This window comes from Oncorhynchus mykiss, chromosome 16 (genome assembly GCF_013265735.2).
Source record: "Oncorhynchus mykiss isolate Arlee chromosome 16, USDA_OmykA_1.1, whole genome shotgun sequence".
NCBI lineage: Eukaryota > Metazoa > Chordata > Actinopteri > Salmoniformes > Salmonidae > Oncorhynchus > Oncorhynchus mykiss.
The window spans coordinates 47180240-47206629 of record NC_048580.1 but is presented as its reverse complement, the minus strand read 5'-3'; the positions used below and the strand labels follow the sequence as shown (position 1 = coordinate 47206629).

Here is a 26390-nt window from a genome sequence, read left to right as displayed (position 1 = left end):
TTTTAAAATATAAATAAATATATATATATATATATATATATATATATATATATATATATATATATATATATAAATATATATACCAATAGGTGCCCTTCTTTGCGAGGCATTGGAAAACCTCTCTGGACTGTCATTGAATCTGTGCTTGAAATTCTGCCCCTTTACTTTTACCAAATTTTGTTACGTTACAGCTTTATTCTAAAATGGATTAAAAGAAAAAAATCCTCATCAATCTACACACAATACCCCATAACGACAAAGTAAGTATTCAGACCCTTAGCTATGAGAGCTCAGGTGCATCCTGTTCCCATTGATCATCCTTGAGATGTTTATACAACTTGATTGGAGTCAACTATGGTAAATTCCTTTCATTGGATATGATTTGGAAAGTCACACATCTGTCTATATAAAGGTCCCACAATTGACAGTGCATGTCAGAGCAAAAACCAAGCCATGAGGTTGAAAGAATTGTCTGTAGAGCCCCGAGACAGGATTGTATCGAGGCCCAGATCTGTGGAAGGGTACCAAAACATTTCTGCAGCATTGAAGGTCCCCAAGAACACAGTGGCCTCCATCATTATTAAATGGAAGAAGTTTGGAAACACCAAGATTCTTCCTATAGCTGGCCACCCGGCCAAACTGAGAAATCGGGGGAGAAAGGCCTTGGTCAGTGAGGTGACTAAGAACCCAATGGTCACTCTGACAGAGCTCCAGAGTTCCTCTGTGGAGATTGGAGAACCTTCCAGAAGGACAACCATCTCTGCAGCACTCCACCAATCAGGCATTTATGGTAGAGTGGCTAGACGGAAGCCACTCCTCAGTAAATGACACGACAGCCCGGTTGGAGTTTTCCATAAGGCACCTAAAGACACTCAGACCATGAGAAACAAGATTCTATGGTCTGATGAAACCAAGATTGAACTCTTTGGCCTGAATGACAAGAGTCACATCTGGAGGAAACCTGGCACCATCCCTACGGTGAAGCATGGTGGTGGTAGCATTATGCTGTAGGGATGTTTTTCAGTGGCAGGGACTGGGAGACTAGTCAGGATCGAGGGAAAGATGAACAGAGCAAAGTACAGAGAGATCTTTGGTGAAAACCTGCTCCAGAGCACTCAGGACCTCAGACTGGGGTGAAAGTACACCTTCCAACAGTACAACAACCCTAAGCATACAGCCAAGACAACACAGGAGTGGCTTCGGGACAAGTCTCTGAATGTCCTTGAGTTGCCCAGCCAGAGCCCGGACTTGAACCCGATTGAACATGTCTGGAGAGACCTGAAAATAGCTGTGCAGCGACGCTCCCCATCCAACCTGACAGAGCTTGAGAGGATCTGCAGAGAAGAATGGGAGACACTCCCCAAATACAGGTGTGCCAAGCTTGTAGTGTCATACCCAAGATGACTCAAGGCTGTAATTGCTGTCAAAGGTGCTTCAACAAAGTACAGAGTAAAGGGTCTGAATAATTGTGTAAACATTTCAGTTTGTTTTTAATAAATCTGCAAACATTTATAAAAATCGGTTTTCACTTAATAATTACCTGGTATTGTGTGTAAATTGATGAGGACATGTTTTTTTATTTGATAAATTTTAGAATAAAGCTGTAACATACATTTTTGGGGAAAAAGTCAAGGTGTCTAAATACTTTCCGAATGCACTGTACAGCATGTGTTGGGTACAGAGATGGGATAGTGTTTCAAAAATCATGTTAAACACCATTATTGCACATGCAACTTATCTGATTTGTTAAGCAACTGTTTACTACTGAAGTCATTTAGGCTTGCCATAACAAAGAGGTTGAATACTTATTGACTCAAGACATTTCAGCTTTTCATTTCTAAAACATAATTCCATTTTGACTTACACACAATCTACATTTAATCAATTTTAAATGCAGGCTGTAACACAACAAATTGTGGAACAATTCAAGGGTACTTTCTTTCTGAAGGCACTGTGTATATCACTTGAGCCAGACTTGTTTATTTGTACAAACTGCAAGCAAAAACAAACAAATCAATCAATGTCATGCACACCGTTTTCACCTTCAGCCTTGTCTATAGGCTCAATCTTTCAGCAAAACTCAAAGGTTTTTCAAAGATGAATGGACACAACAGGCATTTTCCACTGGAAATACTGCACTAACTGTAAGTCACTCTAGCTAAATGACTAAAATGCATGTAAATATAGACATGGTTGATTGAAATACTGATGTCACGGAATAGAATACAGTGTTACTTCCACTGTAACGATGTGCGCTGAGAGTCAGGAAGCAACTTCATGGAGTGAGTGATTTAATCAATAAACAAAACATAATACGAAACACGAACAATGCACAGACATGAAACAGAAACAATAATAAAGAAACCAAAGAGTTACATATAGGGCAGGTAATCAAGGAGGTGATGGAGTCCAGGTGAGTGTCATTATGTGTGTAACCATGGTGACAGGTGTGCACCATAATGAGCCTGGTGACCTAGAGGCCCGGAGAGGGAGCACACGCAATATCCACAGCCTTATTTAATCATGTACTGATATTTTGTTCCGTTTGAGGAAAGACCCATGTGGTCACTTTACAGAACTAATAAAATCCTTAAAGCAACTACCTCTTTCTCAGAATATACTGCCTCGCCTCCCGCGTGGCGCAGCGGTCTAAGCCTGGGTTCAATCCCTGGCTGTGTCACAGCTGGCCGCGACTGGGAGACCCATGAGGCGGCGCACAATTGGCCCAGCATCTTCCGGGTTAGGGGAGGGTTTGGCTGGCCTGGATGTCCTTGTCACATCGTGCTCTAGCGACTCCTTGTGGCCGCCCAGGCCTATGCACGCTGACTTCGGTCGCCAGTTGTACAGTGTTTCCTCCTTCACATTGGTGCAACAGAGTCGCATGGCTCTCTACTTTCGCCTCTCCACAGTCCGTACGTGTGTTGCAGCGATGAGACAACACCGTAACTACTAATTGGATATCAAGAAATTGGTACAAAAATAAAAGAATGAAAGAAAATACAGCCTCACTGAGGGGAAAGGGACAATAATCCACAGGGGTAATTTGATTGGTAAAGGTACTTTCACTAATCACTGTCCTTCTCATTCTTAAAGGAGGACTATTGTCATGTTGTGACAATAGTCCTGAGGGTGCTGTATGCCTGACATGTGTGCTGTAGTTATAACATTGTATACAGTACAAAAAATACATACATTTCCTTTGGTAGAATAAATGATTTTAAACTGCTTGGAAGGAGTAAGCATTAACTGCATCGGGATATTATGTTAAGAATTGTAGTGCAGGCTTCATGAGCATCACAAGCATAATATTTTCTAATCTTTAAAAATTGTGGGTCCCACCCATTCTCAGGTTGCCTGGAATTCCCATAAAATGAAATCAAGCCAGGGTGCGGCTAGATTCTTGGTCAATGCAGGCTCCAACCTAAAATACCTGCTGGGAATATGTTCTGTCCTGTTCTATTTTCCATCAGAAAGGGGGTTGCTCAGCTTAACAATGTGAGGAGACGAACATAGGTTGCAAGCTAGTGTAAACATAAGCTTTGGTTCACTTCAAAACAAGACTCTGACCTCTCTCTAAACACTAAGCTACACACTGTCAAACATGTCACTAGGCCTACACTAAATATTTGTTAGGCAACATTTGACAAACTGAAGGAGACATGTTGACAGATAAGGACATGAAGCTGCTCATTTCCATTCTTGTTATTGAAGTGTATGTAGGGGGTGTGAGTGTTTGTGTACATAGCGTGTACTTATGTAGTGTAAGGTGTAGCCTACTTTACTTGACAGGATAATTGCCCTAGTTTTATTAACTGGGTTGAGGGTGAGGCCAATACAAAGGGAATGAGAAACTACTCTGGAGAAGAAACTAAACATTTGTTTACTATCATAAATGAAAATACTCGTATTAATATATGATAACATTATAGCTGACATAAGGCTATCATTATGTTGGAGGTATCATGTTATCAACTGAAAAAGTGTATATGTTCCCACAATAATGAAACCTGACCTTTTATCTGACTCAATATCACTGCTACCAGCACAGAGTGGAATTCCACTAGCAACACAAAGCTAGCCTTACCTTGGGCTGGGTTTCGAATAGAAAAGTGCTGACACTAAATCACATGTGTCAAACGCATTCCACTGAGGGCCAAGTGTCTGCGGGTGTTTGCTCCTCCCTTGTACTTGATTTATGAATTAAGGTCACTGATTAGTAAGGAACTCCACTCACCTGGTTGTCTAGGTCTGAACTGACACTAGGCCCTCCGTGGAATGAGTTTGACACCCATGCACTAAATGGTGATACTTAGCCTTCACCTTTATCAGCAGGACAACAGTACTTTCTGTTTGTCTCTCTGACTCCGAGCAGGATGGAGTGTTTTTGGCAAGGCAGCATATGCATTATAATACGAGTCTGAGTCATACTGTATTTTCACATTCTCAGCCTGTTTGCCTGGCCATGTCCAACCTAACACGCTTTGCACCACATGGCCCCCAAGCAAAGATGTACTGTGGCTTTAGTTAAGTCTCTTGTTAAAGTAAGAAGTCATGGTTGAGTAGAGCTCAGGTAAATACACACATGGACTGCAGATCTGCAGGTGGTGTGAAACAGCTAAGAGGGTGAAAAATACACCTGATCCAAGCAAGAATACTGTTTCTTCATGCCTCTCCTCCACAGTTCGGTATCTTAACCCAATGAGTCCCACCATCATGCTGGCGTGATTTAGGACTTCTAAACCGTCTAAAACATAGGTTATTTGAGCTACAGACTTCTGGGTTGTACCATTAGATTTGTATATTTCTAGCATCTGTTGGTACCAACCAGTGGCACAGTTCAAGTCAGAAGTTTACATACACCTTAGCCAAATACATTTAAACTCAGTTTTTCACAATTCCTGACAAATAATCCTAGTAAAGATTCCCTGTCTTGTGTCAGTTAGGAACACCACTTTATTTTAAGAATGTGAAATGTCAGAAAAATAGTAGAGAGAATGATTTATTTCAGCTTTTATTTCTTTCATCACATTTCCAGTGGGTCAGAAGTTTACATCCATTCAATTAGTATTTGATAGCATTGCCTTTAAAATTATTTAACTTGGGTCAAACATTTCGGGTAGCCTTCCACAAGCTTCCCACAATAAGTTGGGTGAATTTTGGCCCATTCCTCCTGAGAGCTAGTGCAACTGAGTCAGATTTGTAGGCCTTCTTGCTCGCACACGCTTTTTCAATTCTGCCCACACATTTTCTATAGGGTTGAGGTCAGGACTTTGTGATGGCCACTCCAATACCTTTACTTTGCTGTCCTTAAGCTATTTTGCCACAACTTTGGAAGTAAGCATGGGGTCATTGTCCAGTTGGAAGACCCATTTGCGACCAAGCTTTAACTTCCTGACTGATGTCTTGAGGTGTTGCTTCAATATATCCAAATAATTTTCCTGCCTCATGATGTCATCTATTTTCTGAAGTGCAGCAGTCCCTCCTGCAGCAATTTGTTTTTCTGAGGTCTTGGCTGATTTCTTTTTGATTTTCCCATGATGTCAAGCAAAGAGGCACTGAGTTTGAAGGTAGGCCTTGAAATACATCCACAGGTACACCTCCAATTGACTCATGATGTCAATTAACCTATCAGAAGCTTCTAAAGCAGGGCCTCCCGGGTGGCGCAGTGGTTAAGGGCGCTGTACTGCAGCGCCAGCTGTGCCATCAGAGTCCCTGGGTTCGTGCCCAGGCTCTGTCGTAAACGGCCGCGACCGGGAGGTCCGTGGGGCGACGCACAATTGGCCTAGTGTCGTCCGGGTTAGGGAGGGATTGGTCGATAGGGATCTCCTTGTCTCATCGCGCACCAGCGACTCCTGTGGCGGGCCGGGGCACAGTGCGCGCTAGCCAAGGTTGCCAGGTGCACGGTGTAGCCTCGGACACATTGGTGCGGCTGGCTTCCGGGTTGGATGCACAGTGTTAAGAAGCAGGTTGGTTGGGTTGTGTATCAGAGGACGCATGACATTCAGCCTTCGTTTCTCCTGAGCCCGTACGGGAGTTGTAGCAATGAGACAAGATAGTAGCTACTACAACAATTGGATACCACGAAAATTGGGGAAAAAAAGGGGTAAAATTCAAAAAATAAATAAATATAAATTAAAAAAAGCTTCTAAAGCCATGACATAATTCTCTGGAATTTTCCAAGCTTGTTTAAAGGCAACTTAGTGTATGTACATTTTGATACAGTGAATTATATGTAAAATAATAATAATTGTTGGAAAAATGACTTGTGTCATTCACAAGACATTTGTGGAGTGGTTGAAAAACAAGTTTTAATGACTCCAACCTAAGTGAATGTAAACTTCTGACTTCAACTGTATGTGTGATTAGTGGGGGCTTAGCAAGAGCGGTGTTTGTGAGACAAGGGCGGATCCCGAAGGGGCCCGGGGAAGGTTATTTTTTTTTACAAAAACATCTGTAGAGTCAGAATGGTTTGAGCTACAAACTACTAAAATCTATGAAAAGCTGAGACTCCCACGAACATGTTTTGTTCTATGATGCTCACAAACTACACAAGAGTCATTAAAAGGTAAGGAGTTCTTCTACATAGAAGATCCAGTATTATAGTGCCTATAATACTGTAATAAGCTCACATAGTTGCTGTCACAAACTCCACACAGTTGTCACTGACTAGTTGGATATTCATTTTCCACTGAGAAAACCATTTTTGTACTTACAGCATTCATTTAAATACATTTTTATCAGGTTTTTGCTTTGGCAGACTTTATGTCAATAAAATCATGAATGCAACTGTTGATGTCAAATTGTCTTGTGTTCTACTTGGTTGTCCTGAAAAGATAATAGTTCAACACTTCATTGTGAGGGTAAATATTAAGGCTGGACAAGCAGATAAATTAAAATATAAATGATTTTTGCTGGGGTCTTGGGACTGATGGTGAAAGAACAGCCCTTAGCCGTGGTACAGTATATTGGTCATATACCACACCCACTCAGGCCTTATTGATTAAAAATAAGCTAGTCGTTTCCATGGAAACAGCGAGGAAAAGACAGCTTGAGGCTAGTCTCACAGACAGACACTGGCCCAAACCTTGAATGGCGTAGCATCCAAGAAGTTGTCAGTGTTAAAGTTTAGCTCTTTACATGTCCCTCAGATTTCAACTGACCATTTCCCACCTTGTCTTATATTTGTGAGATGATTATCTGTCCCATAGAGTAACACAGGAGGAGCACAGCAGGACCCTCACATTGCTTCCACCGTGACATGGGATGTCACTTCAGGCAACAGCGTAATACACACAATTCCACTTGGCAAAAAAAACTGCTTTGCATATCTCTGTCAATTTTTTTAAATGCAAGAATAGAAATGTCATTTTCTAAAATAACTTATGCCAACACTTTATTATAAAGTCAATTTAAGCAATTGAGTCATCACCGGGCAAGATTGCAAAGGAGGTCGTGAGGGGATTGTAAGAGAATTCAGCTGAAAGCTCAAACAACGGTCTTCTTCTAGCTCCTGTGTATTGGTTACCGAATAGGAACACTACCAGGACTTGTTCCATCCATTTTTCATTTGATGATCATTTGAAATGCAGAATAACATTGGAATAATGCAGTAGTGGTGCATGGGAAAATCACTGGGGAAGCTAATCCAGAAAAAAAGCCATATTACAACCTGTCTTGTGAGAACTGCGTTGTTTGCTCTATAACCTGCTAGTGATATATAGGCCTAAGGCCGAGACAATAAGAAGACACAGTGGCAGAATAAAGTCAACCACACATTTATTTTAGTACAAAATCGGAGAGCAACATCTTGAAGTGAAGTCCACAAAACAGATTGCTTGTAACAAACAGTTACATGACCTACAGCATGGTCAAGCAAGGTAATGTTTCTGACATTTTTGGACTACTAAAACAACAGAGAGTTACCGCAAGTCGCAGAGAAAACAGGAGCTGCCTCCACTATTCCAGCACCATTTCAACTTCAACATCAACATCATCTCACCTTTGCTTAGTCTAATACAGCGACAACTAAAAGATACCAAAGACGATTTAGTTCAATTAACGGGTTGAACGTCCATCCTCTCAGTCCAGGGGCACAATGTATCAATTAATGGTTGGATCATAATCACCTTTATAATCATTGTCCAGTACAGAGAATTAAGTACAACCACATGTCCAAATCCCTAACTCTGCATTTGAATAAAGCGGAATAAAGCTGATTCTATCATCCACACTTCCACTATTCAACTGACTAGAATGACTGTGATGGAAATAGAAACTTCTCATAAAAACAGATTGGAAAGAGAAAAAAACACAAAAAAAGCCTCTGGACAAATGGATGCCACACCATCCTCCCATTCAATGTCTGACAAACAAATATTGGCCAACAACAATAGTGAATGAGCCCAGGTCCAGGGCCAGCAGGCTGACTGTACTGTATAATGTGGGCAGCTGAATGAGCCCATTGACGGAGTAAATGAGAGTGAAGTGGCTGAATGTGCACATTGATGCTCCAATACAGTGGAGTACAGTGTAGCTGGGACTGTGAATACACAATGGTACCAGAGCAGAGCATGGCGATGCTGATAGGTTATGCTGTCGCTAGCCCTGCCATAACAGATCAGACCAGTCACCTCTGAGACAGACAGAGAAACACATGCTCTGTTCATCTTTCCCTCCATCCTGACTAGTCTCCCAGTCCCTGCCGCTGAAAAACATCCCCACAGCATGATGCTGCCACCACCATGCTTCACCGTAGGGACGGTGCCAGGTTTTCTCCAGATGTTACGCTTGGCATTCAGGCCAAAGAGTTCAGTCTTGGTTTATTCAGACCATAGAATCTTGTTTCTCATGGTCTGTGTCCTTTAAGTGTCTTTTGGTAAACTCCAAGCAGGCTGTCATGTGGCTTTTTACTGAGGAGTGGCTTCCGTCTGGCCACTCTACCATAATGACCTGATTGGTGGAGTGCTGCAGAGATGGTTGTCCTTCTGGAAGGTTCACCCATCTCCACAGAGAAACTCTAGAGCTCTGTCAGATTGACCATCGGGTTATTGGTCACCTCCCTGACCAAGGCCCTTCTCCCCTGATTGCTCAGTTTGGCCGGGCGGCCAGTTAAGGGAAGAGTCTTGGCGGTTCCAAACAAGAATGATGGAGGCCACTGTGTTCTTGGGGACCTTTAATGCTGTAGACAGTTTTTGGTACCCATCCCCAGATATGTGCCTCGACACAATCCTGTCTCGGAGCTAAACGGACAATTCCTTCAAACCTCATGGCTTGGTTTTTGCTCTGACATGCACTGTCAATTGTGGGACCTTATATAGACAGGTGTGTGCCTTTCCAAATCATCTCAAATCAATTGAATTTACCACAGGAGGACTCCAATCAAGTTGTAGAAACATCTCAAGGATGATCAATGGAAGCAGGATGCACCTGAGCTCAATTTCGAGTCTCATAGCAAAGGGTCTGAATCCTGATGTAAATAAGGTTTTTTGTTTTTTATTTTTAATAGATTTACTGTTTTCGCTTTGACATTATGGGGTATTTTGTGTATATTGATGAGGATTAGTTGTTTTATTTAATCCATTTTAGAATAAGGCTGTAAAGTAACAAAATGTGGAAAAAGTCTAGGTGTCTGCATACGAATGCACTGTACAACCAAAATTTTTTGACATCCTTGCCCTAGAGGCACCATTTCATCCAATTTTAGAGCGCCTTGGAGATTATTCCACAAGAAGGTGCAAAAAACCTCAAATGAGATTTACCTAACTCAGCGGAGATAGAAGGGATCTCCAGAGTTAGCCATCCCTGAGACCGGGTCTGGTATCTCGTATGTCTGTAAATTATCAATGAAGTAAGGTATGGCGGAAGTTTATGCTGTATAGGGCTTTTACAGTATAACCAAAAAGAGTGCAATGCATCGATCTACGAGACTTCAAAGAGGGCCAGCCTATTTTCTAATACAGAATTCAGGGATTCGACTGAACCTATCGCCCGTATTAAAGCATAGTGTGCTATGATGAACTGCATCCAATGGCTTCAATACAGTGGCAGCTGCATTCATATAGACAATATCGCCATAGTCTATAACCGGTATGATTTGGCATGACCTATTCCTATGACATAATCCCCTTAGAAATAATAATTTATTAACTAACTCATCAACATTCTTTCTGAAAGATAGATTCGTCAATCCAGATGCCCAGATATTTATAAAAGGGGGACACGATTAATGAGGGCACCATCTAATGTACATATGCATAAATCCTCAGTTCAACAAAGGCTTTCTGCAAAACAATAAAGGCATATTGAAGCTCTGAAAGAGCCTGGTCAACCTTGGGGGCAATAGCGTACACAACAGTGTAATCTGCATACAGGTGTATGTTACACTTTTTTTGCAGATAGACCAACATTGTTTATATACATTTAAAAGTACAAGACCTAAAATCAATCCCTTTCGTAAAATCAAGGAAACCTGAACACCATCAGAAAAAACACATTGTGTCAAGTCATTTTCAAACCAATTACATGACACCAGATCCATTTTTATTTTATTTATCTGTTATTTTACCAGGTAAGTTGACTGAGAACACATTCTCATTTGCAGCAACGACCTGGGGAATAGTTACAGGGGAGAGGAGAGGGATGAATGAGCCAATTGTAAACTGGGGATTATTAGGTGACCGTGATGGTTTTTGAGGGCCAGATTGGGAATTTAGCCAGGACACCAGGGTTAACACCCCTACTCTTACAATAAGTGCCATGGGATCTTTAATGACCTCAGAGAGTCAGGACACCTGTTTAACATCCCATCCGAAAGACGGCACCCTACACAGGGCAGTGTCCCCAATCACTGCCCTGGGTCATTGGGATATACAGTATATTATTTTATTTAGACCAGAGGGAAGAGTGCCTCCTACTGGCCCTCCAACACAACTTCCAGCAACATCTGGTCTCCCATCCAGGAACTAACCAGGACCAACCCTGCTTAGCTTCAAAAGCAAGCCAGCAGTGGTATGCAGGGTGGTATGCTGCTGGCATAATCCATATGGATTACAGACAATCTTTGAATCAATAAAGAGTAGTCAATAGTGTCAAAAGCCTTTGATAAGTCAAAGAAGGCAGCACTTCCTCTTATCCATACACTTTACCACATCATTTAACACCAAAGTCACAGCAGAGATGTTGCTATACATCTCGTAGCTAGGAAGGGTCTAAGCTGACAGTTGATTAATGATTCAAAAGGTTTTGGCTAGGCAAGACAATTTCGAGAGGGAGCACACGGGCCGCCTTCCAAACCCCGGGGAGAGCACCTGAGATAATCGTCAGATTAAAAATATGTGTCACTGACTCCACAATCAGGGGAGAAGAAAGCTGCAGCAAGGTATCTAGCCCTAAGGGTAGCCTACTGTATGTACATCCTAGTTCAACCTATGCTTCCCCCTTTTTCTCCAAAGCAGGGTAGCTTTCCGTTGTGAATAAATATGTGAATGTGAATGTCAGTGTGAATATGAATACTGTTCACAGTGTTTGAATACAGCCCTCTTGTATGGCCTAGATATCCTGTTTGTTTTGCCCCTGCCCTGAGAGAGCCACTTGAACAGTCTCTAAAACTCAAGAGGCCTTGCCTTCCCATGTAATCATTGGCTGAGCTTTTGTCATGCAAACTTGACCATCAGGACAAAGAAAAGACACCCACTCCATGTTGTTTTTGTGTTCTGTAGAGACTAGAGAATTTAATAATATAAAACTAAAACCCACAGGGTTGGATACAACCCTCTCATAAGGAAGAGACAGTGTGTTCTTGTACTGTAGATGAGTATTGCTCCTAAACAACATTAAATTGTAAGGCATCTGTTCATCAACTGACTGGGAATATCATTGAAGGAAGCTGCTCTACTCAAATCAGCTGACTGCTTAGAATATCATTTGCTGTTGGTCTGATCCACATTCACAACAATGACCCTTTCCACTTGTTTGTTCTTGAACAGAGTCTACACCAGGGATCATCATGTACATACATCCACGGGCAGTTTTTTTATTGTGCGGATGATCGGGGGTGCATAACATAATTACAAATAACTTGTAGACTGCAAATTGACCGCAAGAAGCCCAAACGGATATAATATTTGACTAAAGCATATTATAGACTGGGTGTCGAGCCCTGATTGGCTGACAGCCGTGGTATATCATACCATATACCACGAGTATGAAAAAACATGTGTTTTTACTGCTCTAATTACGTTGGTAACCAGTTTATAATAGCAATAAAGCACCTCAGGGTTTGTGGTATATGGCCAATGTAACATGGCTAAGGGCTGTGTCCAGGCACTCTGCAATGCGTAGTGCTTAAGAACAGCCCTTAGCTGCGGTATATAAAACGGCCATATACCACACCCCCCCCGTGTCTCTTTATTATGCGTGGGAATAATTGCTGCTGATTTTCTGGTGTTTTTACAGTCTTTTATATCCAACAAGGAAAATTCATAAGACCACCAGTTGGAGAAACCTGGTCTACACACACTAATCCTTGTCTTTTCTTCCCTCAGTGCTTTACATTGCACTGTGGACAAGCGAACAGGAGAGTAAAAATCCACAGTGAGCGCATGCAGCCTCTCTGTCTGTGGTTCTGTGATCTTGGGCCATGGGGAAGATGACGCACTGGGCACACACTGGTTGAATCAATGTTGTTTCCACGTAATTTAAAATGTTGTTTCCATGTCCTCTACTGTTCATTTCAATGAAATGATTTTGAACCAACGTGGAATAGATTATGAACTGACGTCTGTGCCCAGTGGGGAGAGAGTGTCCTGATCTGGGACAAAGACATAGTTCACCGTTTATTTCATGAGTCCCATTAAGACTGTATGTGGAAGGGCCCTTCAAGATGTGTGCTTGAGGTTGAGACCATGGAGGAGACAACAACATGGAGGAGAGTACAGAGAGACAACAAATGTAACTGTCTTTCATTTAGGATATGACTGATGCTCACCATGGCTCACCATGTATTGGGCTAGCTTGATCAGGGGAAACCAAACCATAACCGTGTCTAGTCAACACAAAATCCCCTGCATGGAGAAAATAGGCCTAAAGAAACCTCTTAAAAAGAGGAACTGAGACGGACTGTCTAATGCAACACCATAGAATATACACATAATATATCTCAAATAGTAAGAAGGACAGCAGAAGACCGATGAACGTTTATGGGTTTTTACTGAGAACTTCAGATCAGCATTACATTCACACGTCTGGTAAGATCATCTCAGAACAGCCTCAACTGTGACCCCCAAAACCACACCCCCATTAACCTCTTGCAGCTAGGCAGAAAGGAACTCAACACATAGCGGTATTGTAATGTATTGTCACGACTTCCGCCAAAGTCGGTCCCTCTCCTCGCTCAGGCGGCGTTCAGCGGTCGACGTCACCGGCCTTCTAGCCATTTTCCTTTTGTTTTGTCTTTGTTTTACACACCTGGTTTCAATTCCCCAATTACATGTTCATTATTTAAACCTCTGTTTTCCCCATGGTTTTTGTGTGTGTTTGTTCATTGTGAAGTGGTCAGTATTTCTGTGAGCTGGTGCGTTTCCCAGTGTGGGATATATTGTTGGTTTATTTTCTAGTAAAGTTTTTACTCAGTTCTGTGTCCTGCGCCTCACTTCGTCCGACCCTGTCACGCCCTGACCTTAGAAAGCTTTTTATGTCTCCATTTTGGTTTGGTCAGGGTGTGATTTGGGTTGGCATTCTATGTTAATTTTTTCTATGTTTTGTATTTCTTTGTTTTGGCCGGGTATGGTTCTCAATCAGGGACAGCTGTCTATCGTTGTCTCTGATTGGGAACCATACTTCCCACCTGTGTTTTGTGGGTAGTTGTTTTCTGTTTAGTGTTCTGCACCTGACAGGACTGTTTCGTTTCTCACTTTGTTATTTTTGTTTTAGTGTTCAGTTCTCAGTTTTCAATAAAATCATGAACACTTACCACGCTGCGCTTTGGTCCGTTCCTTCTTCATCAGACGACGACCGTTACAGAGCCGCTACACACTGACACTTGACATGTATACTGTGTCATGTACAGCTGAAGTTTACATACACCTTAGTCAAATACTTTTAAAAACTCTTTTTTTTTTTTTTTTACAATTCCTAACATTTAATCCTAGTAAAAATGTCAGTTTTTAGTTTTTTTTTCTTATGTCAGTTAGGATCACCACTTTATTTAAGAATGTGAAATGTCAGAATAATAGTAGAGAGAATTATTTCACCTTTTATTTCTTTCATCACATTCCCAGTGGGTCAGAAGTTTACATGCACTCAATTAGTATTTGGTAGCATTGCCTTTAAATTGTTTGACTTGGGTCAAACATTTCGGGTAGCCTTCCACAAGCTTCCCACAATAATTTGGGTGAATTTTGGCCAATTCCTCCTGACAGAGCTGGTGTAACTGAGTCAGGTTTGTAGGCCTCCTTGCTCACGCTTTTTCAGTTCTGCCTACACATTTTCAATAGGGTTGATGTTAAGGTTTTCTGATGGCCACTCCAATACCTTGACTTTGTTGTCCTTAAGCCATTTTGCCACAACTTTGGAAGTATGCTTGGGGTCATTGTCCATTTGGAAGACCCATTTGCGACCAAGCTTTAACTTCCTGACTGATGTCTTGAGATGTTGCTTCAATATATCCACATAATTTTCCTGCCTCATGATGCCATCTATTTTGTGAAGTGCACAAGTCCCTCCTGCAGCAAAGCACCCCCACAACATGATGCTGCCACCCCTGTGCTTCACGGTTGGGATGGTGTTCTTCGGCTTGCAAGCCTCCCCCTTTTTCCTCCAAACATAACGATGGTCATTATGGCCAAACAGTTCTATTTTTGTTTCATCAGACCAGAGGACATTTCTCCAAAAAGTACGATCTTTGTCCCCATGTCCCCATTTTTTATGCCGGTTTTGGCGCAGTGGCTTCTACCTTGCTGAGCGGCCTTTCAGGTTATGTCAATATTGGACTCGTTTTACTGTGGATATAGATACTTTTGTACCTGTTTCCTCCAGCATCTTCACAAGGTTCTTTGCTGTTGTTCTGGGCTTGATTTGCACTTTTCGCACCAAAGTACGTTCATCTCTAGGAGACGGAATGCATCTCCTTCCTGAGTGGTATGACGGCTGCGTGGTCCCATGGTGTTTATACTTGCATACTATTGTTTGTACAGATGAATGTGGTACCTTCAGGCGTTTGGAAAATACTCCCAAGGATGAACCAGAGTTGTGGAGGTCTACAATTTTTTTCTGAGGTCTTGGCTGATTTCTTTTGATTTTCCCATGATGTCAAGCAAAGAGGCACTGAGATCGAAGGTAGGCCTTGAAATACATCCACAGGTACACCTCCAATTGACTAGAATTATGTAAATTAGCCTATCGGAAGCTTCTAAAGCCATGACATCATTTTCTGGAATTTTCCAAGCTGTTTAAAGGCATAGTCAACTTAGTGTATGTAAACTTCTGACCAACTGGAATTGTGATACAGTGAATTATAAGAAATAATCTGTCTGTATACAATTGTTGGAAATATGACTTGTGTCATGCAAAGTAGATGTCCTAACTGACTTGCCAAAACTATAGTTTGTTAACAAGACATTTGTGGAGTGGTTGAAAAACGAGTTTTAATGACTCCAAGCTAAGTGTATGTACATTTCTGACTTCAACTGTAGATTTCTTCCCAATGCCATAAACATAGTTAATGGGGAATCCTGGTGCTGGTTCCACTCTAAATCCGTTAGATTGTGAACAGACTGGTACATTCTGAGAGGATAGTATATCAATATCAGTAGCCATGAAATGTACCTCAAGAAATATCTTACATGAGGTTGAAATTAAACACCTCTACAGGATGGATGTGACAACTGGTGTCGGAAGCCCTGGTTTTGAGTTGAGAAGCTGCTCTTCTGACATTTAAATTAGACAAAGTCGAGTCACGGAAATACCTCTCTGTAGACAACAGAATAGTTTAATTCCTCACAGTGAATGCCAATGGGATGCAAGCGCCAGGATAAGCTGATGCGGGAAATCATACAGACCTATCAAAATGCCAAAAGTACCAAGTGCAAGGCCAATACCAAAAATAACTATGCCAAGTCGTTTTCCTGTCATAGCAAACAGATCTACAGTTAAAATCCTCCTAATTCTTTCCAATCTGTTTTCGACAAGCAAGTGGAATAATCTCTACTCCTCAGGGTTGCCCAGACTGAATGACACACCCCCACAACTTGCCCTTGAGAGAAGCTATTCATACATACCATAGAGCACCTGTTGAATGTGGTGTAAATTCCTACATAGTCTCTGTCTATAGGGGAGTATCCAGTATAGTCAGAGGGGAGACTACAGTCACCTGAGAGCTCTATCTACTCTTAGCTGCTATTGGGAAGGATACTGTACAGTAGAATACTGTACAGTACAACACAGAGACATAGAAGACTTCACAAACACACGTGTCGACACACAAACTGCATACAGACTCTGTAAGTGAAGCAACGTTTTGCATAAAGAGAGTCAATCAAATGAAGATCGCTTGATAGATTGAGTAAATACACTCTGATTTGTTTACAGTTAACAGCCTGTCCGTGTGTGTGCGTGTTTAACTGCAAAGTGAGCCACACTGTCTACTCTAATTCAATCCAAACTCAATCATACCCTCAGCTCTCATGGGCCTGCCTGCCTCCCTCTACAATGTTCTTTGCACCATCAGAGTTCCTGTCTGTGCAGCTTCTAGTGAAACACTGTTCTCTCCCTCCTCACCACGCTGCACCCTGCCAAGCTTCCTGGGACTATCAGTCAGTCTAGGGTTTAGCTGGTGTTGAGTCTGTCTGTCATAGCTGATGTTAAATAATGCACAACCAGGGTCAACTGCATTGTAATGTACATGGGAGCACTGAATGGTTTTTAACAAGCACAGAGGAAAGACTAATAATCTATTCAAGCAGAAATCACATCCCTTGGTGAAAAGCAGGCAGGCTGACACACACACACACACACACACACACACACACACACACACACAGTAAAAAGTGCTGTGCAGAGGTAGTTTGAGCAGCTCAGCTCTGTAAATGAGAACCGTATTCCCGCTTACCCGCCATACGCTCCAAAAGTGAAACTCCTCTTTCTCTGCGGCATGCCAGCTAATGGGGCGGGAAGTAGACCAACAGTGAGTGAGTCAACTCAGCACTGAATGGAGCCTCTACCTCTGTCACTCACTCCCTCACGCTGACTGTGTGTGTTAGAGAGGGAGTGCGTGTGGCTGTCCACTCAGCTCCACTGCCCCTCCCTCCCTCGTCCCCTCTCATGCCTCCTTAACAAACGGGGGGGGGGGGAATAATGAACAATTCAATAATTTGCTTATGGGTAGAAATAATGAGAGTACTATTTATACAAGGTAGATGAGGACAGAAAATGAGTGTCATTGGAGGTAATGTGATAGATGACAGAAAACAAGAAGTTCAATGTTGTGAGAAACATGATGCAGCTATTTATCTTCACAATCTACTGGGAACTTGTTTTTCACTCTTCTCTCTCCCTCCCTCCCTCCCTCTCTCTCCCGCTCTCCCTTTCTGTCTCTCTCTCTCTGAGGCAGCTGGTCAAACAACCCAGTGCCGGTGGCTGTACTGATAAGGCCAAACAGATCATTACTCTTCTCACAAAGAGACACCACACACCAGCTCCAGGATATCAACTGTTCCTAGAGCTCCAAGTTACAAGATATGAGTCAAAGCTAGCAAAGAAGAAGTACCACTCTCTCTTACTACTACTACTACTCACTCAACATACAGTAACTTCCCTTAAAATGTATACTATAGTACAGGGATCATCAAGGAGATTCAGCCTCAGGACAATTTTTTCTTGAGCAGATGGATGGTCAGGGGACAAGATTTAATCATTTGTAGACTTGAAATTGTTCGCAAGAAGGCCAAACAGATGTAATATTTGACTAAAACATAAATAATTTCAAACCTTGCTTACATTTGTATATACGATCACATCTACAGTATATCTCTCTATTATGTGCAGGAATACTTTGGAACAGTTTTACCAAATGAAAATGATTTGGAACGGATTTGCTGTTGTTTTTTCAGTCTTATACGCCCCGCAAATTTTTAAGCATTTGTTTATATTAATATTACATTTTTTTGTGAAAACATTTGGGGTGAAGTACAATCACTGCAGGCCAAATTTAGTTGGGGAACCCTGCTATAGTACAACCCAAGTGATACAGAAGGGCTGTTTAGAGTGGATACCAGCCAGTGTTAAAGCCTGTAGCACTGTGTCTCTGTATCACTATAGTGATTGGTTTCATTGATTAACTGCAGTAAATATTTGGCCAGAGTAGCCACCTCCTCTGGCAGACAGTTCCACTTGACTCACTGGCAAAGCAAGATCATTGATACCACAAGAATAGAGTCAAAAACATAACTTGGATCATTATATACACGCAACATTCAAGTTTTGGACAGTATAGAACACTTCATTTTTAAATATGCTAAAGACAACTACATGTACTGTGAATTACCTACAGAATTCAAAAAGCCATCATTGTAAGTGAGATACAGAGACCTTTTCTGTTTGGAATAAGATTCTATCTGACTGTAACTAATTCCATAATGAACCATTTTCCCCTTAGGGCCAGTGAGGTCCAACACTATAATTGTAGAGCACTCATTGTAATTGGATGGATAGGCACTTAATGCATCAATGTAACTGATCAACAAACATAATCAATTAGATACAGTTACTCCATCTGTTTGCTCCAATAGCGCACAGTGCCTTCAGAAAGTATTCATGCCCCTTGACTTATCCCACATTTTGTTGTGTTACAGCCTGAATTCAAAATGGATGATATAGATTTTTTTTCTCTCACACTTCTACACACAATAACCCACAGTGACAAAGTGAAAACCTGTTTTTAGAAATGTTTGAATAAGAAATACATAAATATCTCATTTACATAAGTATTCAGACCCCTGAGTCTATACTTATGTAGAAGCCCCTTTGGCAGCAATTAAAGCTGTGAGTCTTTCTGGGTAAGTCTCTAAGAGCTTTGCACACCTGGATTCTGCAACATTTGCACATTATCATTTTCTAAATTCTTCAAGCTCTGTCAAATTGGTTGTTGATCATTGCTAAGCAAACATTCTCAGGTCTTGCCATAGATTTTCAAGTAGATGTAAGTAAAAACTGTAACTCGGCCACGCAAGTACATTCGTACAGCCACCATAACATGATACAGCCACCAATATGCTTGAAAATATGGAGAGTTGTACTCAGTAATGTGTTGTATTGGATTTGCACCAAACATAACACTTTGTATTCAGGACAAAAAGTGAATTGCTTTGCCACATTTTTTGCAGTATTACTTGTTGCAAACAGAATGCATGTTTGGAATATTTTTTGATTCTGTACAGGTTTCTGTCTTTTCCCTCTGTAAATTAGGTTAGTATTGCGGAGTAACTATATACAATGTTGTTGATTCATCCTCAGTTTTCTCCTATCACAGCCATTAAACTCTGTAACTGTTTTAGTCACCACTGGCCTCATGGTGAAATCCCCCAGCGGTTTCCTTCCTCTCCGGCAACTTAAGTAGGAAGGACGCCTGTCTCTTTGTTGTGACTGGGTGTATTGATATACCATCCAAAGTGTAATTAATAACTGCACCATGCTCAAAGGGATATTCAATGTCTGCTCTTATTGCACACAGAGTGGATCCATGCAACTTATTACATTTGACTTAAGCACATTTGTACTCCTGAACTTATTTAGGCTTCCATAACAAAGGAGTTGAATACTTATTGACTCGAGATTTCCGCTTTTCATTTTGAATTCATTTGTAAAAATGCTAGAACATAATTCCACTTTGAAATTATGGGATATTGTGTGTCGGCCAGTGACAAAAAAATCAAATTTAAATTCAGGCTGTAACAAAATGTGGAAAACGTCAAGGGGTGTGAATAGTTTCTATATTTTGTTGATTCCGAGTTTCCCAATAATTTCCCAATTTCTTTAATTGACGGCTGAGCTACACTAACAGTAATGTGCAGCACTATGGCTGTAAACATTTCACAGTGTAAACTGTAAAGCCAGTGTGAGTAATGACCTCTGTCTGGCACGACAGCACAGAACAGACTGCTGAAACTTCCTCTGTTTTTTTAATCAATTCAGCAGCATTACAAGATTTTTGCGAAGTTCTGGTACTCATCTGCTTTTCAGACAATTGTATTAATCTAAGCAGTGTGTGTGTGTGTGTGTGTGTGTGTGTGTGTGTGTGTGTATGTGTGTGTGTGTGTGTATATGTGTGTATGTGTGTGTGTGTGTGTGTATGTGTGTGTGTGTGTGTGTGTGTGTGTGAGTGATAGACAGAGCGTGCTATCACAGCAGAAGCAACAGGGCTGGAGCCCCAAAGGTCCTGTGACTGGCTGCTCTTTTGTCTTGAAGCACAAAGAAGCACAGATCCCTCAGTGATAACCAACCTCTCCTTCAGACTCACACGGCAATTGATTCGCTACACTGATATCACCCTCTAGCAAAACAACAAGAACGAAAAAGAAATACAGCACGTTTGACAAAATATAGAGCTGAACTTCAAAACTAAGTGGTGAGCCAGACACCTTAAACTTTGAAGTTAGAATAATGCAATTATAACTTAATCTCAATAGCACTCATTGATCAATGAATACCTTATTAAACAAGTATAGTGTGAACACACTGCATAGACGGTCTTATTACAGTACATCCACTGTTGTAAATGGAGCATCCTGTCTCCTCCTTCAGACTGGCAATCTGTTCATGTGTAAATAAGGCCACGTGCATTCAATAATGTATCTCCAATCTGGTCTGGCTGTGTGGAGCAGATAGAGGGAGGCAGGGAGGGTTGAGGCAGATTGGGCACCAGTTTCAGCAGGCAAGCAGGTCATGTGCTCTTGAGCAGAGTATGTGAGCGGAGCAGAGATGGAGCGGAGTGTGCCCAATTTGACTGGAGCGTGGCACGAGATTCCCAAAAGGTTAGAGCGTTGGCCTTCACGCCCACTCCAATTTCGCTCCAGTAGCGCACACTTCATGAGCTCAGTGCATTCCTGTCCCAGCATGCACTTGTGTGTTGCTATAGCCCCTTGCATTAGCTACTGTCATGGAGTTCGCAAAATATTTTCATGAAGAAACTAATAAAAAACACACAAGTGCAAATTCAAAGTGACTAACAAAGATGAGCAGGACTAAGCGCAAGCAAGGGAGTGCGGTGACGTGGTGTCCACAACTAAATAATAATTGTGAAAAATAATCTGAAAAGACACGTATAAAATCAAAATCAAATCAAATTGTATTTGTCACATGCGCCGAATACAACAGGTGTAGGTAGACCTTACCTTGAAATGCTTACTTTCAAGCCCTTAACCAACAATGCAGTTCAAGAAATCCTGTAAGCATGATGGTGTAATCCTACTTACTATGTGCTATGTGCAGAAAGGAACGAGGTGGGTAGATAAATCACATGCTGACCACAGCGTGTGTTGCAAAATAAATGTACACATACAGTGGGGCAAAAAAGTATTTAGTCAGCCACCAATTGTGCAAGTTCTCCCACTTAAAAAGATGAGAGAGGCCTGTAATTTTCATCATAGGTACACTTCAACTATGACAGACAAAATGAGAAGAAAAAAATCCAGAATATCACATTGTAGGATTTTTAATGAATTTATTTGCAAATTATGGTGGAAAATAAGTATTTGGTCAATAACAAAAGTTTCTCAATACTTTGTTATATACCCTTTGTTGGCAATGACAGAGGTCAAACGTTTTCAGTAAGTCTTCACAAGGTTTTCACACACTGTTGCTGGTATTTTGGCCCATTCCTCCATGCAGATCTCCTCTAGAGCAGTGATGTTTTGGGGCTGTTGCTGGGAAACACGGACTTTCAACTCCCTCCAAAGATTTTCTATGGGGTTGAGATCTGGAGACTGGCTAGGCCACTCCAGGACCTTGAAATGCTTCTTACGAAGCCACTCCTTTGTTGCCCGGGCGGTGTGTTTGGGATCATTGTCATGCTGAAAGACCCAGCCACGTTTCATCTTCAATGCCCTTGCTGATGGAAGGAGGTTTTCACTCAAAATCTCACAATACATGCCCCCATTCATTCTTTCCTTTACACGAATCAGTCGTCCTGGTCCCTTTGCAGAAAAACAGCCCCAAAGCATGATGTTTCCACCCCCATGCTTCACAGTAGGTATGGTGTTCTTTGGATGCAACTCAGCATTCTTTGTCCTCCAAACACGACGAGTTGAGTTTTTACTAAAAAGTTCTATTTTGGTTTCATCTGACCATATGACATTCTCCCAATCTTCTTCTGGATCATCCAAATGCTCTCTAGCAAACTTCAGACGGGCCTGGACATGTACTGGCTTAAGCAGGGGGACACGTCTGGCACTGCAGGATTTGAGTGTGTTACTGATGATAGGCTTTGTTACTTTGGTCCCAGCTCTCTGCAGGTCATTCACTAGGTCCCCCTGTGTGGTTCTGGGATTTTTGCTCACCGTTCTTGTGATCATTTTGACCCCGTGGGGTGAGATCTTGCGTGGAGCCCCAGATCGAGGGAGATTATCAGTGATCTTGTATGTCTTCCATTTCCTAATAATTGCTCCCACAGTTGATTTCTTCAAACCAAGCTGCTTACCTATTGCAGATTCAGTCTTCCCAGCCTGGTGCAGGTCTACAATTTTGTTTCTGGTGTCCTTTGACAGCTCTTTGGTCTTGGCCATAGTGGAGTTTGGAGTGTGACTGTTTGAGGTTGTGGACAGGTGTCTTTTATACTGATAACAAGTTCAAACAGGTGCCATTAATACAGGTAACGAGTGGAGGACAGAGGAGCCTCTTAAAGAAGAAGTTACAGGTCTGTGAGAGCCAGAAATCTTGCTTGTTTGTAGGTGACCAAATACTTATTTTCCACCATAATTTGCAAATAAATTAATTAAAAATCCTACAATGTGATTTTCTGGATTTTTTTTTCTCATTTTGTCTGTCATAGTTGAAGTGTACCTATGATGAAAATTACAGGCCTCTCTCATCTTTCTAAGTGGGAGAACTTGCACAATTGGTGGCTGACTAAATACTTTTTTGCCCCACTGTACATGTTATTCAATCATTGCACCCACACTGCTCACAAGCGTTTGCGTAGCCAGGTGATAAAATAGAAGTTGGTTCTATTTGTGATGCTTGAAGCGCTGCAAGTCCCACCTCTCCCATCTCCTCATTGGTTTTTAGGAGCATATTCCCACATGGGTGAATGAAAGATGAACTGGGGTCCACACTCCAGACCAGTTGGTGGTGGTAATGCACTTTAAAGTTGGTTGCAGCCTGAAGGAGGAGATATTACTAGAAACAAACTCGGTTCACCATTTTATCTGTGGATTAATTGCACCATCACCGCTGGTCTTCTCTCCAGGCACCATCACTGCTGGCCTGCTCTCCAGGCTCCATCACCGCTGGTCTTCTCTCCAGGCACCATCACTGCTGGCCTGCTCTCCAGGCACCATCACCGCTGCCCTGCTCTCCAGGCACCATCACCACTGGTCAGCTCTCCAGGCACCATCACCGCTGGTCTTCTCTCCAGGCACCATCACTGCTGGCCTGCTCTCCAGGCTCCATCACCGCTGGTCTTCTCTCCAGGCACCATCACTGCTGGCCTGCTCTCCAGGCTCCATCACCGCTGCCCTACTCTCCAGGCACCATCACCGCTGGCCTACTCTCCAGGCACCATCACCGCTGGCCTGCTCTCCAGGCACCATCACCGCTGGCCTGCTCTCCAGGTACCATCACATGAGCCTGAAGACAGACTGGCCAAACTTGTGTTTCTAAAATGTAATTCCAAGGCATTGTAGACTGAACATAATAAGACATTTTTTGTTTAATTTGCATTTAATTCTATGTAAGCAACAGCCGTTATGGCCAATTTAGAGACTATAATGATTTAATACAACAAAATGTGGTTTAAATGCCGAGAGCTTTATATCCCTGCCAGCCTATTGTGTCGCACTCGCAAATGCTTTACAATGTATTTCTTTGTAGGCTTTAGCCTTGACATAATTGAAATAATATAGAATAAATCATTCATTTTTGTTGCTTTTTAGGCTCCCTGTCTGGCTCCTGACCTATTCTATTTATATGCTGTTTAATATGACATGTAGTTTATTTGAAATGATATGCGCTTCTTACATTCACATTTTCATGTTTATTTAAATACTTTTCACTCAAACCATGTAGTTTGGTTTCAATACTTTAAAACCAAATGGTAGGTCCAGATAGTCCCAAAAATACATGGGTGCTGGTTAAATTGTGATTTTAATGAATGGAGCGAATTTGGAATGACAGTTTGTTTTTTGTGAGTGCGGAGCGGTTTTTAGCAGAGCAGTTGGAAAGGACATGGAGCTCCATTAACGATGAGCGGGATTTCTGACCACTCAACTCTGCTCACATACTCTGCCCTTGAGGAATAAAATCAGCATAGGCCTGAGCTGTAGAGAAGCGGACGCTAAAGAAACGAGCAGCTTTGTGTGTACAGCGCCTTTATATCAGGAACCTGCATTCATCATTTCTATCCCTAAGAAATGCAATTTTCCCTGTGGAGACGTTTAATGTGTTAAGAAGCAGGCCAAACAATATCAATCACTTGGGTTCACAAACAAACTTTCAGCACTAGGCTAAATGGGGCAGGCCTGCTGGGACCATTGCATCACTGAATCCTTTAGCCAACAACTTTTTATATTCTTCAGGTTTAAAGAGTCAAATAGTTGATACATAGACGCATGGGCTCAACTTTCACTGGTGACCGGGGGACATGCCCCCCCACATTCTGAAATTGCATTTATACCCCCCTTCCCAGTTTTATCATTGAAATGTGATGCAAAATGTGTGCTTTAGGACCATGCGGACGCCGACGAGCGGTCGGGTAGGCTGTTTGGAGTGTTTATCCAACTGAAGTTATCCAACTTCTAAAACCAAAGTTGCGCCCCTGCATAGACGTATCTTTTCCGATAACCTCCTGAAGTCCTTTTGCCACCAGTTTCAACCCAACAGAGGGGTCTCTTTAAAGCACTTCACACAGGGAGCTCTGTCTCTTTAAACTTCCTCTCTGGACCCCAGCATGAAGTGGTAAAGTAAGACTCAGCATTGCCCTTTGAAGAGCGAGGTTGGTTAATTATTCCAAAATATTGGCCCTGTATCCTGATGAATACACTGTCTATAGCTGCAGTATAGGCCTAACTTGAAATATTTTCAGCAGTGGCCTGATAGAACAAGGTGTGCATTCTGTATGTGCTTGGTTATTTGGAGAGTGGAGGGGGGGGGTATTTAAATATTTGAAAGGAGTAAATATTCAAACGGTAATTGTGCTGAGAAGCCATTTGGCCATTTCATTTTAATTGCACTTTCATATTTCACTAGCTGCATTTCACTAACTGCATAGCCAGCAGCATACCAGCCAGCAGCATACCACCCTGCATCCCACTGCTGGCTTGCTTCTGAAGCTAAGAAGGGTTGGTCCTGGTCAGTCCCTAGATGGGAGACCAGATTCTGCTGAAGTGGTGTTGGAGGGCCAGTAGGAGGCACTCTTTCCTCAGGTCTAAAATAAATCCCAGGGCAGTGATTGGGGACACTGCCCTTGGTAGGGTGTCGTCTTTTGAATGGGATGTTAAAACGAGTGTCCTGACTCTCTGTGGTCACTAAAGATCCCATGGCACTTATTGTAAGAGTAGGGGTGTTAACCCCGGTGTCCTGGCTAAATTCCCAAGCTGTCCCTCATACGGTCACCTAATCATCCCCAGCTTACAATTGTCTCTTTCCTCTCCCCTGTAACTATTCCCCAGGTTGTTGCTGTAAATGAGAATGTGTTCTCAGTCAACTTACCTGCTTAAATAAAAATGTAGGGTGGGGTGAGTGACTTGCTGCATCCATTGAGCAGAGTAGTGCTGAGAGATGCCACCGTTTAAAGCAAAAGTAAACTGTTTGTAAAATAAATGACTGATCTTTTTGGGGTGATTCCTATTAAAAAGTGCCAAACCACAACCTGGCGCGATGTCATGTTGGTTGAGCCACATACATGTCATTCAAAATAAGATTGATCCCTTCCATCTCTACTGTATAACTACAGTCTCATTTGACATTGTGCATTTGTGACTCAATTCAGGAATCTAGGCATATGTCGCACATCACTACACTGTGTGCAGAATTATTAGGCAAATTGTATTCCTCAGGATTCATTTTATTGTTGAACAAACACAATGCTCTCAGTCAATCCAAACCTGAATGTTTAACCAAGGAAAAGTGAGTTTTGTCTTTCTCATGGGAATATATAAGTGTGCACAATTATTAGGCAATGATAT

At 42.0% G+C, this 26390-nt stretch overlaps 1 protein-coding gene across 12 annotated transcripts in view; it reads right to left on the bottom strand.

The window, feature by feature from the left end:
• Positions 1-26390, bottom strand: part of LOC110492141 (rap1 GTPase-activating protein 1) — a 125389-nt gene that overhangs the window by 77276 nt on the left and 21723 nt on the right. For 11 of the 12 annotated variants that reach the window (XM_036947055.1, XM_036947057.1, XM_036947056.1 and 8 more), the window contains exon 1: positions 17105-17241. The exons of the other annotated variant lie outside the window; for it this stretch is intronic. In XM_036947055.1, the coding sequence (XP_036802950.1) occupies positions 17105-17148 (44 nt within the window). In that variant the 5' untranslated portion in view covers positions 17149-17241. Of the gene's footprint in view, positions 1-17104; positions 17242-26390 lie in introns of those variants that run through there. 12 annotated transcript variants of the gene reach the window in all.